The 15,231-nt window shown below is 38.2% G+C and overlaps 1 protein-coding gene across 1 annotated transcript in view; it reads left to right on the top strand.

The window, feature by feature from the left end:
• Positions 1–15,231, top strand: part of LOC140231035 (protein unc-13 homolog B-like) — a 273,808-nt gene that overhangs the window by 38,031 nt on the left and 220,546 nt on the right. Inside the window, exon 2 of the mRNA XM_072311188.1 lies at positions 2,138–2,167. Coding sequence (XP_072167289.1) covers positions 2,138–2,167 — 30 coding nt within the window. The remainder of the gene's footprint in view (positions 1–2,137; positions 2,168–15,231) is intronic.

Here is a 15,231-nt window from a genome sequence, read left to right as displayed (position 1 = left end):
AGAGAGTGTGACTTAGAAATAGGGGGAAAAAAAACCAACAAAACAAACACCACTCAATTTCGTAGAAGAAAAAGTTACAAGCTTGCCTGACAGAATGCTTAAAACTCCCAAGACATTCTCCATTGTGAAGACATTTCATCTCGGTAACACGTAACAACTTAATATGACATCTCTCTCTCTCTTTTTATGGTCCAAAGTGCTTGTTCATGATGACATATATGAAAATAAACTGATCCCTTTCCTTGTAGTGATAGCATTGGGTTTGTTTGTTTGTTTTTGTTCTGTATTCCATCTTTAAAGGATACTGGGATTCAAACCAATGATATGATGATCTATTAAAGGCCTAGATCTGTAATGTACGTGTAACCAGAGATGGAGAGGCACCCTTAACCTGTTGAGGATAGTTTGATTTTGCTACAACCCACATTTCCCCTAGATGCTTGACCGAGTATACTTGGGACTCGTCCTCAACGGGTTTTGTGAATGCAACGAGCGTGAGTTTGTGTTGTACCTGGAATTAATCATCATAATGATAGTGCAATATATCAGGACAATGTTACGCCCCATTTACTCCAAAACTGCAATTGCAGTATTTTCGATTGCTGTTTAGAGGAAAATCGTGGTATGACAAGTAAATATTTTATAGGAATAATTCTCTACTGAAACATTAAAGCTGTTATACAGCCAGAGAATATACTGGTTGGCTTTTTTGTGTGTGTGTTTATTTTGTAAGAAGTCATGCATGTAATATATCCACAATTACAGTATTGATCATGTCTATAAATTTGTAGATATATTACATCAATATGCTTGTTATTTTTTCTTTTCTGTGAGAAGTGGAAGGCTGGAACACATAAGGTTTCTGTTGGATTGAAGTGAAATTTGCTGATGGAAATTATGGATGTATATCTGTTCACTGTTCAGTTTAAAGCTGGCAGGCTGATATTCTCATTAGGTAGTCAATATTACATGGAAAATGAATATGTACAGATGTGGCTTCACTGAATATGAAGGAGTTTAGGCACTGTGACCTATGACCTTTTAGACAGAATGTGGACATCGCTCATCTATTATCAATGGGGCTCAAAATTCTAAATTGCATGGTTGAAAGTTTTGAATAGGCAAGGAGGAAACTGCAGTATCTGACATGGAGCGCATCAATTTCTTTGTTGTGGTTTTCATTGCAATGATTGGCGCCGAAGAGGGAAATGAAATTGCCTTCTTTTTGTGAATAAGTAATTTCACTGGAAGTGCAATATAGGAAGATGATTTCTTTATGGGGAAAAAAAAAAGACCCATGAATTTCAGAACGCTTGACAGTAGCTGCCGTACTGTACTGGAAATGTTAGCATCATTGCTTTTCACAGAAGGAAACTTAATTCACTTTCTATCTTTTTTTTTTTTTTTTTTCCTGGGGGAGAAGGCAGGGGGAGGAGAGGGGAGGGGATTCCAGATGTTCTCCCCTTTTGCTATAGTATTGTTCCCAGTATTGATATGTTAAGAGTCGGACCCCTGTGAAAAACAGCTCATAGCTGACCAGGGCTATCCGTCCCATGAGTGGAGAATAAATAAATTATAAAAAAACAACAACAACAACAACAACAACAACAACAACATTTCTGATCTGTAGACCCTATTGGTACTTTATATGGCAAATATTATAGTAACATGGATCATATGCTTGTAGTTTTGTTTTCTATGTTCTACAATATATGGGTGCTACAGCAAATGTGTTTTTAACAAGGAGTAATTCTAATGTATTGGTCTCTTTGAGGTGAAGTATACATTGTATGTGATAGCAGCCTCACATTCAGTGCAAGAAAGGCAGTGACATATGGAAATGTGTTGCTGGTTTAATATTTTGAAACATGTTTGGTCAGGAAAGTACCATTTTCTCCTTTATGTGCCCATAACTAATTATATTGACATTCATCACTGTATCATTTATGTGAGATTTTGCTGCGAGTAGGTTGATGATATTTTCTGTGAAATAGGGAAACATTTAGCGATTAATCAACCGTGTTTGTGCAGCCAGGATTACTCACTAGTATATTTTTGTTCATATTGAATTCAGTATCATGATTTTAGCACATGATCTATAACAGAATTTTCTTCTCTGTCTCACTTTCCTCTGCAGTTAAAGCAGCATACTTGGACGGGCCTCCAGGTAAGAAAATGGCTTCTTCTACGTTTCGTTGGTTACCCCATCTCAAGGAGACAAAACTCCAACAGAACGTGATGCTAAAAGAAAAAAGACAGGATCTCTCACCATTCTTCTCTATTAAAGGATGGAGACTGTCTGTATTTCACTGACCTGGTATCACTTCAAGCTCTGTTACCCAGAATTGAGTTTTTTCAGTTCACTCTATTTCTCATCTCCTGGTTACTTCCCCCTTAATTGTTTTGTGAGTGTGTGATGCTTCAACATGTAATCCTGTGTGCTTGATTTTCATGCCTTTTCCCTTCTAAGTCTTTGTTGGAATTCATTGACAAAAGCAAGATGGCGGATTTATTAATGTATTAACCCATTGAAGATGAGTCCGAAGAATACTTGGGCAGGTGTCTATGGGAAATGCGTGTTATGGCAAAGTCAGTCTGTCCTCAACGGGTTGATACTAGCAAAGATTACAGAGGTATGTAACTCAGGGTAAAATTCATACCCAGTGGACCAGTGCATCTGATACCGGAACCTCATTAAGTCTCATGTTCTCGATGGCAACCCTGCCATTAAGGATAGCTGTAGAAATTTAGGGACGAGGTCCGGAGAAGGTGAATGCACTTTTTCATGCTCTAGTCTCCCGTGGAGGCTAGTCTTAGATAAAGGCACCAATGGCACTGTTTATATGGTCACTGCTTCTTGGGAAGGCTGTCTCACTAGTACTGATGGCATGTCAGTATTTTATCCATATTTAGGGTAAATCTTTATGAAATATGAAAAGTATTATTGATCACGAAAGCTACTAGGCACCTTCTCTTCAATATTAGCATCAAAATGTAGGCACCTCTTCTTTAATATCAAAATCAAAATGTTTGAGTTTGCACTTTGTTAATTGCACCACGAATAAGGAGAATTCCTTTAATAGCACAATAGATTACAGGTTGTTGTAGTATGAGTTACTGTTTTCAGGTGTGACAGGCAACCATATTCATTACCACAGGAAGAAACAAAGCAAAAGGTTGCATGAGTGGAAAAAAGCTTGTGATATGCAGAAGAAATAGCACCCCTTTTGACAGTCTGTGGTGTCACTTGGTTGACTGTCATCTTTGAATAGTGTGCATTGTTTGATTAACGAGGATCTTTAAATTCCTTCAGCACTTTTATGTTTGATAAAATGTGTGGGTAAAAATGTTTCTATCATAGCATAATCAGGATATGTGTGGATAGTCCCAAGTACATGTATAGAAAATGGGTAGGTACATATTATGTGTGGAGGTTTGCAACATGTTTGCGTACTGGGTGTGTCAGTGTACATTAAAGCTCAGTTCAAGAATTTGCTGTTGCAATTGTAGCAAGTAAGCGATGTGATAAAAGAATAGATAAATATATACTCTTTGCCAAAGAAAACAAAAAGGTGTTTGCTTTGTCAACAATAAAAAAGTGATTTATTGCGCCCAAATAGGTTTACATTAGAGGACTGCTTTATGGCGAACTATAAGAGCAAGTTTACAAAAGTTGTTTGGAAGAGAAAAATAAGTTGTTATCATCTGTGCTTTGCTTAATAGAGAACTGTTATCATCCTGCGACATAAAGCAGTAATCATTTCAGCCGATCCATCAATGCAATTAACACTTGCTTGCACCCCTCTGACCTCGGGCTTGCGGACGTTTCCATTCGAATTTTGCTGCCTCGTATCTGTGTCGCCGCATATCCCGAATCAAACTTCATTGAACGGGAGAGGCATCGGCGTTTAATTCCCCAAGATTTATCGAGGGTATTTGCTAAAACCCCGATGACTGATGTGGGTGTCAGTCAGCATTGGTGTGCAGAGAGTCCTCCATTTTTCATGCCACGATCACTATTACGCCACGCAGACAGATGCAACATTTCCCACGAGCGATTCAAATCTAATAGATTGATTACAAAGCGTTTCTTTCATTGCAGGGAGCGGCCGGGGCATGTGACGTGCCTCGGTGCAAACGATTCAGTTTCATCAGCTTGATTGCCTAATAATAAAGGAGTTGGTCTCATGCGCGGCACTTGACATACCACGGGACTTTTCATGTTGTTCAAGGCTATTGTTTTCCTTGCATACAATACAACCCCTGGGATTAAACTGTTCAAACAGTTTGCTTTATGGTCTCATACATTGAAGTTCAGTTTACATTTAATTGGAATCGATTGGAGTCCATGCCAGAGTCAATATAGCATTTTTCATTTTCAGGAAAAGTGCTGTTTTCGATTGGTTACTACAATGCTGTACGAAAAAGACATATTATTACTGCATTCAGTCTCTTACAGTCATGTTATGGCAACCGGTCAATTCTCATATTTGGCGGAATGGGTATTGTATGTGTGCCTAAAATACAGACAGTACCTGATATAATGATTATGGGAAATTGTTCACACTGAAATTTGGCATGGTCTGACATGCTAGGGAGAAATATAGAAGGGATAAGGGCAGGTGATGTCTAATGCTGAATTTTGGCAGGATTAAAATTCAAGCTGTGGAAATCTACTGAAATATATCATGGTACTAGAAAGCAGACAAACTTAGACCTATTTTCATGGCATTAGATTGCTTTGACTTGGATTATACCGGGAAGAGATTTTATCATACTGATATTTCTGACGAGTGAAAACCTTACTTTGACTGCAATGAATCCAATGAGAATTGTGCAAGAAATTATGTATATCATACAAAGATTAGTAGCAACGAATATAGAGGTAAAAATCAGTTGACATCATGCGTGCAGTGCGAATATGGCTGTGAGAATGATGTGGGATTTCCTCGCAGCGATGGAGCTGGACTCGTCTCACACTCTTCACTGGCCTGCTGTATTTACACTGCTATCTCAGTGTCTTTGATGTTTCCCTCTACTGTTTATCTCTCTTGCTTGCTCAGTCCCCATTACACTGATTAGTGCTATCATCCCCCCACTGACGACGACGGTGACATGTGCACAAGACTGTTGTATAGTCAGTTGAAGGCAGTGGCCGTGCAGTGGGAATGTTTAATAGCTTCTTATCAGCAGCAAACAAAGTAACCACATGTAACATGGAAACATATACACATCAAGGCTTTTGCCTTCTTCTTCTTTTTCTTCATTTTCAGGCGGATACAGTGGCATGTTTGTCTTTTTATATCAACATAGAGTAAGGCTTTAGTAGCTAACCAGCACCCAAATACGGCTCATTGCTGATAGGGATTCACAGTTTACAAGATCCTGCTTTATTATTTGCAAGTCAGCGACAAATAGTTGCTGTGGCAAATGGCAGGCGGACACGCAGCCTACAATGTAGTAGTAATTCAGTAACCTAGTAATAAGGGGTGCATTTGTCCTCATCCTGCCCTATAGTCACCTTTAAGCCTGTTGAATGTACTGTTTGAGTACCCTTTTTGCAGCTAGGAAACTAAACATTAGGCGAAATCTAAACATGCCCCCTGTGACTTGATTTCAAAAAAAGAAAACTGATGAATTAATTTCATATTGTTACTTGTTAGTCTCTGTTTGCTGTAACAGCCTGTATTTGATAAGGACTATGTTGGCAATTGAATCTATGCAGCATATGGGTAGATTTGTACAGACCTATTTGGTTTTAAAACACTGCAACCATGTTGGCCATAACTGAAGAGCTGCCAAAATATGAAGAAAAGGTGATTCAATGGCAGGGTTATGCAATGAGTCAGGTGCATTTCTACACTATGTCAGTGCATAAATCAACTATTATTAGGCATACTGAAGGCACTCCTGTTATGGCTGAAATAGACACCAACATAAAAAAATAACACCAAAAATGAACTGGTTTATACAGTGCATGAGAGATGTTGCACAGTATGTTTGATAATGGTATCATGACTGTAAATAAGGATGATTTCTGTATCACTTTAAATTTGTCTCTGCCACAAGCATCTATGCAACTTAGCTCAACATTGATAGTATCAGGAAGTAGTTCCAAGAGGAATAGTGTAGAAATTGATTTGTTGGGAGTATATGATTGCCTCAGTGAAGAAAATAAGAAGGTGCTCACTGTAATATTTCTCAAAAGCAGTCAGTCTTTGAGAGTATATAAAGCAATCTTGCAATGTCCATTTTTTTTTTCTGTGATAGGAGCCAAGGTAAATTACCATCACCATCACCTGAGCTGGAATGTTTGTTTACCGTGGTTAAACAAAGGCTGGTTGCCATGCAACCATCCAGGAGACAAAAACCGCACTGGATGGCAAAATCGGCTAATGCCGCTTATCTGCTGTCTGTATAAAACGTGTTGTGTGTCTATCACTGTATACCTCAAGTGACTTGTTTGTTCTGCTTGAATATGGCAAACATGGTGCCAGACAAAAAGAGGAGAATGAATTTGAATATTGGTTAGGAATATATTTTTTATCAAGCTGACTGCATACTGACTCATTTCATCCCCTCAATTTTCGCAAATTTATCAACGTGCTAAAATGTCGCCATGCACTTGCATTTATGATAGCGTTGTGTCAATTTGCAAAAACAACATCTTGCAAAAATGTCTGTGACTTCCTCATTCACGAAAATATCTGTTCGTGAAAATAACAGCTTATACAGTATATAAATTAGATGGGGCAACATGATGTGGTGCAAGACTGATGGTAGACCAAATTTTTAGTGACACAGTGGGAACGAGCCATTAAGCGGTAGCCACTGTACCCCTGTTGCTTCCACGAATCATTCATTCTTGTTAATTCTGAATAATGACAGGTCAGTGTTTGGCTGTAAGGTCAAGGCTATCAATCCTCCCATCCATAGGGCCCAGATTGCTTGCACCTGCTCCTTCCTAACCCATTTGGTGGTCCATCACTGACTGGTGTCTTCAATGACACAAATGCCTGTAATGTAAAATTTGCAATAATAAAGCTGTCTAGTACAAAAAAAACCCCACTAAAAACAACATGCTTTGCTGCTGACATACCATTATTGACTACTACTAGAAGATGCAGTTTAATTTCTACTCTCACTGTGACATCAGTGCTCTTGTATGACCTTTATACAAAACTAAAATGGTGAGCCATCATTACTAACGACATTCAAAGATTTTGCTAAAACATACACTATGCATAGATCTGCACATTAAGTGCAGCATATTAACAAATCCACAGGATTGTATGAAGACAAAATTGGCCCAACCTTTCCATCTCTTTTTTTTAAATCTTTATATTTGGTCATCATTTTTTTGTTTTTTGTAATCATAAGAAACTTGACACAATGACAGTCCCATTATCATTTTGTAATATATGCTAACTTGGTGTTTCAAATGTCGTGCAGATAGCAAACAAAAACTGAATGTTCAACTTGTAATCGATTATGGATAGTTGAATTGAAATAAGATATCTTTTGAAGCCCCCCAAAAATTGCATTCATGCTCAAAGATGTATCCCCATACTTTTCTCTTTCTCACTCTCCCACTCCTCTGTTTTTCTCTCGCCTCCTTTCTCTTTTCTCTCATCTCTCATACAGCTGTATGCCTCTGTTCCTATATCTGTCTCAATATCTCCTTCGTTGTCACTCCATCTCTCTTTTTTTTTCTGTCCTATTTCTGTACCTTTTTAACCTTCTATTCCCCTTTATTCCCAGTATCTTTCTATGCCCCAATATGTTTTTATTTAATTTTCTCATTATTTCTCTATCTCCCCCTCTCTCTGTTCTCTCTCTCTCCTTTGTCTCTGTCTGCCTTTCTGTCTCTCCTTTTCATGATGTTTCTCTCCTCTCTCTCTCTCTCTCCCTCTCTCTCTCTCTCCATATATCTTCCTTGTCTGCTTCATATTCTCCATTGTTTCTTCATTTCTCTCTTTCCTATCAGTCTTTCTTTCTTTTTGTATATTTCTCTCTCTCACACACACACACACACTCTCTCTCTCTCTCTTTCTTTCTGGATCCCTGTCTATTCTCCCACAACTCCCCGCCTCTTGCAGCGAGAGAAATAGACACGGGCAAATTTTAATCCCAGATGATGGCAGTGAGGATTGTTTATGTAGGGTGGATGTGACGTCACGGCAACGGCCCTGCCACGACTGCCATGTAAAGTTCAATCCAATAAGATGACGGATGGTGTGTAAACAGTGGATTCCCTATCAATAATTGCATTTGGCTCACGTGCGGAAAAGAAAGGAAAAAAAAAAGAAGTAAGGGGGAGGGGGTCGGCTCAAAGAGGAGATAAAAGAATTTAAAAAAAGAAGAGGAAAAGATGAAGAAGGAAAAAATTGTGGCTTGACATGTTCTCAAGGTCTGGTTGTTTTGCATGAAGTGTCCCTTTCTCTTATGCAATTCATCTAGTCGCGATTGGTTGCTTATTGGAAACCCGAGCCAGATGGGTAAATGACCTCTCCGTCGAACCCGTCTCTATACAGTCGAGCCAAGCCGGGTTCTCTTCCCTCTCTCTCTCCCTTCTCACTCCGGGAGCGTGTCTATTTCACCCTGTCATATTTAAACAGGGTCGAGTGCTGATTGCTGTACATCACTCACTTAGTTTATTGGAAGGATCCAGGGTGCAACATGCAAAGTGTGGTCATGTTTAAAGGTAGTGAAAGGCACCAAGTGTTGCTCAGGTTTCCGCACAGACTGCCAGACAATGCTACATAGGGAATGGACATTTGAATTTGTTCATAAAATTGTGTTGTTTCCACACTGACTGCCAGATGATATAGCAAAGGGAATGGAAATTTGAATTTGTTCTTGAAATCATGTCTTGTTTCAGGACAAGCTTTTTTTTCAGCATTATGCATGTACATAATGCTTAATACAGTAGAAAAGATAAATGCATATATGCACAGTCATACTTACATGTGCAAGAAATTAATGTCTTAAAGATATGTGTAAATAACCTGTCACTTCTGACATTGATTGGCTCCATCTTCATTTGGGTCAGTGGTCAAAAGATTCCTAGAATTTGTTCATTTAATCACATGTTAAGCTGAGACGCTGCCCTTTACTGATGATAAAAATGTGCCATATATTCTTTAGCTGCTATCTTGCTTTCTCTGAATCCATATCAGGAGCAAAAACAACTGTGACCCAGTACTATATAATGTTTGAATGTTCACGATAAACAACACTGATCACACATCAGCTGAATTTGTAGTTCACGTTTAATGTGACTGACCAAACACGGTCTCCATGGTTTTTTTTTTGTTTCTGCTGAACATAGCGATACATTACGGAGTCGTGTGCATACATTACTGGGTCGTGTGCATTCATGGTATGGTATCGTTAAAAACAACAAAACAAATTAAACAAATAACACTTGTGATACTACAACCATAGACATGGGGAAAAGCGTCTTTGCACTTACTAAAACAGACTTAATCATCATATACTGTATAAGATGTTATTTTTGCGAGGGTTTAATTATCGTGAATTTCGCAAATGTAACAGTTGGATCGCGAATTTAACAACCTGTGAAAATGTCAATACATGTGCTTTGTTAATAGAGCATTAATGTAAAGGTCGGCATCGATTCGCTAAAACAACATGTCGCGAAAATGTCTATGACCTCGTCATTCGCGAAAATATTTGTACGCGAAAATAACAGCTTTTACCGTATTAAACCCTTACATCAACCCCAATCCCTTCTTGCCAAAAAACAAAAACAACCATAAATCGTATTAACCATAAATCAATAACCGATGAATTAAAAAAACAACACACACAGCCAAACACAACCAAACACAACCAAACACAACAAACAACTATATGAAACGAGACATGAAAACTCGTCACATTGAGGACGAGTTAGGTGATACGCTTGTGGTCATCAGATGGCGGTCATCTGTGATCGACAAGAAACGAATGTGATATAGGCACCTTGAAGTTATATTGAGCGTGCATGCGAAACTGTTTCTGTAACCACTCGGCCACGGGTCATCCACGGAAATGGTAAGACAAAAAACAACAACAATGTATAGATATAACAGGGGGAAAGTCAATGCCCACTCAACACAAAAAAGAGGGATATGGCGTGTGTGTGTGTGTCTGTGTGTGTGTATAGGTGCGTTTATATACGAACGTGATTTTTACATAGACGAATATGTAATACAAAATTGAAGAAAAAAAAACAGTAAAATAGCTAAGTATATTGTTTCGTGATCTTGTGAGGTTCGAACCCGCAACCTCACGTCTCTGAGACGTCGCCTTTAACCACTCGGCCATACGTCTCGACGAGAAAATATGGGGAACGTTATGGACTTGAAAGACAGGTGTTCAATATATAACACATTTAGTCCAGGCTAGAAGGCACCCAACCTTGATTTTTGATATATACAATGTTTTTTGATGGTTTCTTGTCAATTCGAGGGTGCTGATTCCAAATCCGATTGATGCCACTTGCGTAACCTTGAGCATTTTCGGCAAAATGCAAAAATCCAAAATGGCCGCCAGATATGCTAATTCGGCCGTGATAAACACAATAATGTGCATTATATGACCAATAAATTCCACCAAACTTTGTACATTTCTGTTCCTAGAGTTACTCCATCTGCATTTGCAAGCGAATTTTCATTTCATATAGGTTCATTTAGCATTTAAAGCTCATTTTTTATTCAAAATGGCCGCCATTCCTATGCTTATGTACTATATGAATGGCAAAACATATGCATGGAAATATAGAACAAATTTACTGTATTTTCAGTCCCGTACCTGCGCTATCATAAAGTGTTGCATGTGCAATATGTTGGGTGTCACTTACAATATATAGGGGGCCTACATATATGAGCATTTAATATTCATAAACCTTACGATGTTGAACACAATTTCTTATATATTTCATTTTGTCTCAACAAAAGTCTCAACAATATGAGTTCACGAAACGTCTCGCAAGGAATCAATATACCATCATATTCTACATGCCGGTTGAATATAAAAATGTAATACTAACACAATATATTAAGGAGCGGATACTTATCAAATAATGTTGAAAATGGAGGGGAACTGAGCTAGAAAGCAAAGCTTGTAATATGCATTCCCCTAAAACCATATTAACAAAGTACCGAAAAATCCTATACAGTAAGTGCAGAGACACATGGTTGCAGACAAAAACACATCGGACATTAATGACACAACTAAAAACCCTTTACATTGTAGATTTTTTTTTTTTTTTTCAGCAAGGAGTTCGGGGGGGGGGGGGGAGGAGCAGTCCTATGAGGCGAGTTCGAAATGGATCATAACCTCCATCACTTTGATATGATTTAATTTAGAAGTGCCGCCTTGATTTATCGAGCAAGCCTGATTTTCTTCTTGAATTAAAACAACAACAAAAACTGTTGAAGGCATAAACGAAACTGTCTTAATGCAATACCGTACAAACTTTTCATTAAACATCAACCAAGGAGCAATGTGAGATACCTCTTTCAGTTCTCTCACAGTTCCCAGGTGTTGATAATATACACTTTGACATCACTGTCATTTTTATTGTCTTTAAAGAACCCTTTAATTGTATGTTTAGCAGCAGGCGACATCAGCCCCAAATTTGCAGAATTCTCAGGCTAAAGATGCATATTAGTCCTGCAATTGTTTTAATTGCAACCACATCTGGTGATGTTCAGCACTTCCTCAGGGGTCAGAGGGCGATTATTTGCCATAGAAACAGGATGAAGACATGAAGACTTGCTTGATCACCACCCGTTGAAACCCTGCGGCTTTGTTGCCAGGCCAGAGACAGTGTTGTAGGTAACTTGGGTGGTATCAGAGATGACATCAGACCAGCGTCTGCACCAACCTGTTTTGGGGTCAAAGCTTTCAAGTTACAGTAGGGAAATCTAGGCTTGTGGGATTTCAGGCGCAATGATGGCAGGTTGTTCAAGGGGGCATTTCATGAAGCGTTTTGTCAGATCTTTTCTTTTTGACAAACTGTTATAAGCTATTAAATCCTTGCATCTGACTGGCTGAGAGCAAATTTGTCAGACAAATTTGTCAGACAAAACGCTTCATGAAATGCCCCCCCCCCCCCATGCTATCGTGTTTGGAAGGTCAGGGTATGCGTTGACGGTACTGGTGACACTTGCCATCCTTTCCTTCCAGTGTGAGGGAGAGTGATCGAGTGCCAGTGAAGGAGGGTGGACTTCCTTAGCCTATGCTTGGAAGGCTTGCCACAGAGGGCTACCTTGAACATAGCGTTGGCAAGATGGTTACTAAGATGGAAGGCATGGGTGTGATGATAATCTAATAAAGGTTGGGGCAAAGTCTCCAGAAGATGAAGTACTCCACTATTGTCTTGAGATGGGTCAGTACTCGGCTCATGTCATCCAAGGACTTTCTATGAGACGTAAAGGCAAGATCATCTGCAAACTTCCTACGTGAAGTGAATGTAATGTCACCACATATATGTTAAAAAGACATCTATAATAGTGGAGTTAGTTTACAGCCACCATTAAGGAGGCCATCATTTAGAGTCCTAACACAGCTGGTCTGGTTACCGAGAGCAATCCTGAATCTGCAAATGCTGAAGATTAAAGACAAGCACTGTGAAGTTGTTATAACACTGCTTTCAGAATGAGGCAGCACTGTACAGATCTCAGAGTCTCCCTCGACATCATAGGCCTATACTCAAACACATTCACTCCGAAAAAAAAAAACGGTGGTAAAATTCATCTACCGTATATAATTCATCTGGGTTAACATTAAAAACTTTGGGGCATTGTTTTCATTTCAGAGATTTGACAACAGGAAGTGAGGTGGTCCCTTTTTCCACTTTCCCCTGCCTCATGTTCTTTCTCGAATGAGGGGACTGAAAAGTTTGTATAATATCGCTTTTAGATGATGTAGAACAGGGCAGTTAATTGAAAATTTCATGTGTATCATCATCTAGGATTCAGCCTTTTAATTCAGTAAATCAGAATGAATATTTTGATGTTGAACATCTCAAGGCAAGTAAGTATCAAATGTTCATTATCTAATAATTCCTGATAAACGATCTTGATGTTGGCGTCAATTCAAGTTTTGGTGGATTTTTCCAAATACCTAGGGAAAAATTCAGATTGAGGTAGCAAATTTGGATGTTTGCATCAAAAAATAAAACAGCCTTTGTTAGTAACAACCTTCTGATTTATAATCAGCACACAAATTGGTAAACAGTGTACCTGAGTGACAAAAAAAAAAAATTGTTTATTTCACACGCTCTGCCGTTCATATTGTGCAGGGGTATATGAGTGGCATCCATTTTGAAGTTTTGTATTAAGAAGAATATAATAAGCCTAAAAATTATAAACTTTCTGGGTTTTGTTTTTTTGTTTTTTGGTTTGCTTGTTTTGCTAGTGGCACTCATCAGATTTGCATTGCACATGCAAAACTTGATAAAATCGTAGGTATGTGACTGTGCATATTTTTTGCCATTCATATAGTACATGAGTATAGGAGTGGCGGCCATTTTGAATTGAAAATAAGCTTAAAGGGTGTGTACAGTTCTGGTCGAGATGAGGATTTAGCTTTTAACGTTTTACGAGATATTCAGAAACCACTCTATGAGATGTCAAAGAGCATGCAATTCTAAGGGGTATGAACAGTTTATTCGATGAAAATCGGTTTTGAAATGGCTGAGATATCCAAAAAGAAGGTGAAACAAAGAGATCCTAATAAAAGGTGTAGCCTGTCGCCTTTTATTATTATCACTTTTTTTGATATCTCAGCCATTTGAAAACCAATCTTCATCAAATAAACGTTGAATCCTTCTTAAAATTACATGCTCTTTCATATTTCATAAGAGGCTTTTCATTATCTCACTTAGGAATGTTCAAAACATGAATCCCCACCTCAACCAGTACTGTACAGTCCCTTTAAAATACTAAATGTACCTCTTCAAATGAAAAATTTCTTGCATGTGCAAGTAGAATTACTCAAGGAACAAAAATTAAAAAAAAAAACTTTGATGGAATAATTTGTCATAAAATTGACATAACTGGGATTATCATGGCCAAATTAGCATATCTGGCGGCCATTTTGGATTTTTGCGTTTTGCCGAAAATGCTCAAGGTTACGCGAGTGGCATCAATCGGATTTGGAATCAGCACCCTCGAATTGACAAGAAACCATCAAAAAACATTGTATATATCAAAAAACAAGGTTAGGTGCACTTTCTATGGAGCCTAGCCTGGACTAATTCATCGTACGTTGTCAGTTTGCTATTGACATGACTATCTATCGCACGAATATGAGGGAGATATTAGTACCTGTATGAAATTATTATAGGCATGGTTATCAAATTCCCCTAAAATTTCCTTATAATTGCCTTATTTTTACACACAGTTATGCTATCCCTTTAAACTCGTCACAGTTTAATTAGAATCATTAATATCATACATCAGTACCATATTCAGTTCCATAGCTGATCACGTTTGCTAATTAATTAAGATTATTTGTCTAGAATGTGTCATATGGCCAACCTGTATACACACGTATATACACACACAATGCTAAATGCATGTATCAAACATCTGTAACACAACTTTGAACTAACTGTAGGAATTATCGCTACACTTATCATCCATACTTTTTATCACTATCTGAAACTCCACAAAAACCACTAATTGACAAATAATCATCAATACAGAAGACTGACTTAAAGGAACAATGCAAATACCTTTTTTACAATGTATAACTTGTTACATGTATAAATCAGCACAAAGTAACCACGACTACATTGTGTTACTGAATTGGTATGAACAAATTTCATTTTGTTACAATATACTATATCAGTTTGAAAAGCCCAGCCTGCAAAATTTTGCAGCAGTCGAAGTAATGCAGTCTCCAACGCAAAACAAAGGTATACTGTGTGAGTGTGTGCGTATAGGTGTGTTTACATGCAAATGTGATTTGTACATGGACGAAAAGCCCAGCCTGCAAAATTTTGCAGCAGTCGAAGTAATGCAGTCTCCAACGCAAAACAAAGGTATACTGTGTGAGTGTGTGCGTATAGGTGTGTTTACATGCAAATGTGATTTCTACATGGACGAAGGTGTAGTACTCCATTGAAGAAAAAAAAAAGTAAAAAAAATAATAATTATTTTCTTTCGTGCTCTTGTGAGGATCGAACCCGTACGTGTGCAACCTCACGTTTCT

This window comes from Diadema setosum, chromosome 7, assembly GCF_964275005.1.
Source record: "Diadema setosum chromosome 7, eeDiaSeto1, whole genome shotgun sequence".
In the NCBI taxonomy this organism is placed as follows: domain Eukaryota; kingdom Metazoa; phylum Echinodermata; class Echinoidea; order Diadematoida; family Diadematidae; genus Diadema; species Diadema setosum.
Note: the sequence above shows the minus strand (reverse complement) of the source record. Positions and strands in the feature narration are given on the sequence as shown.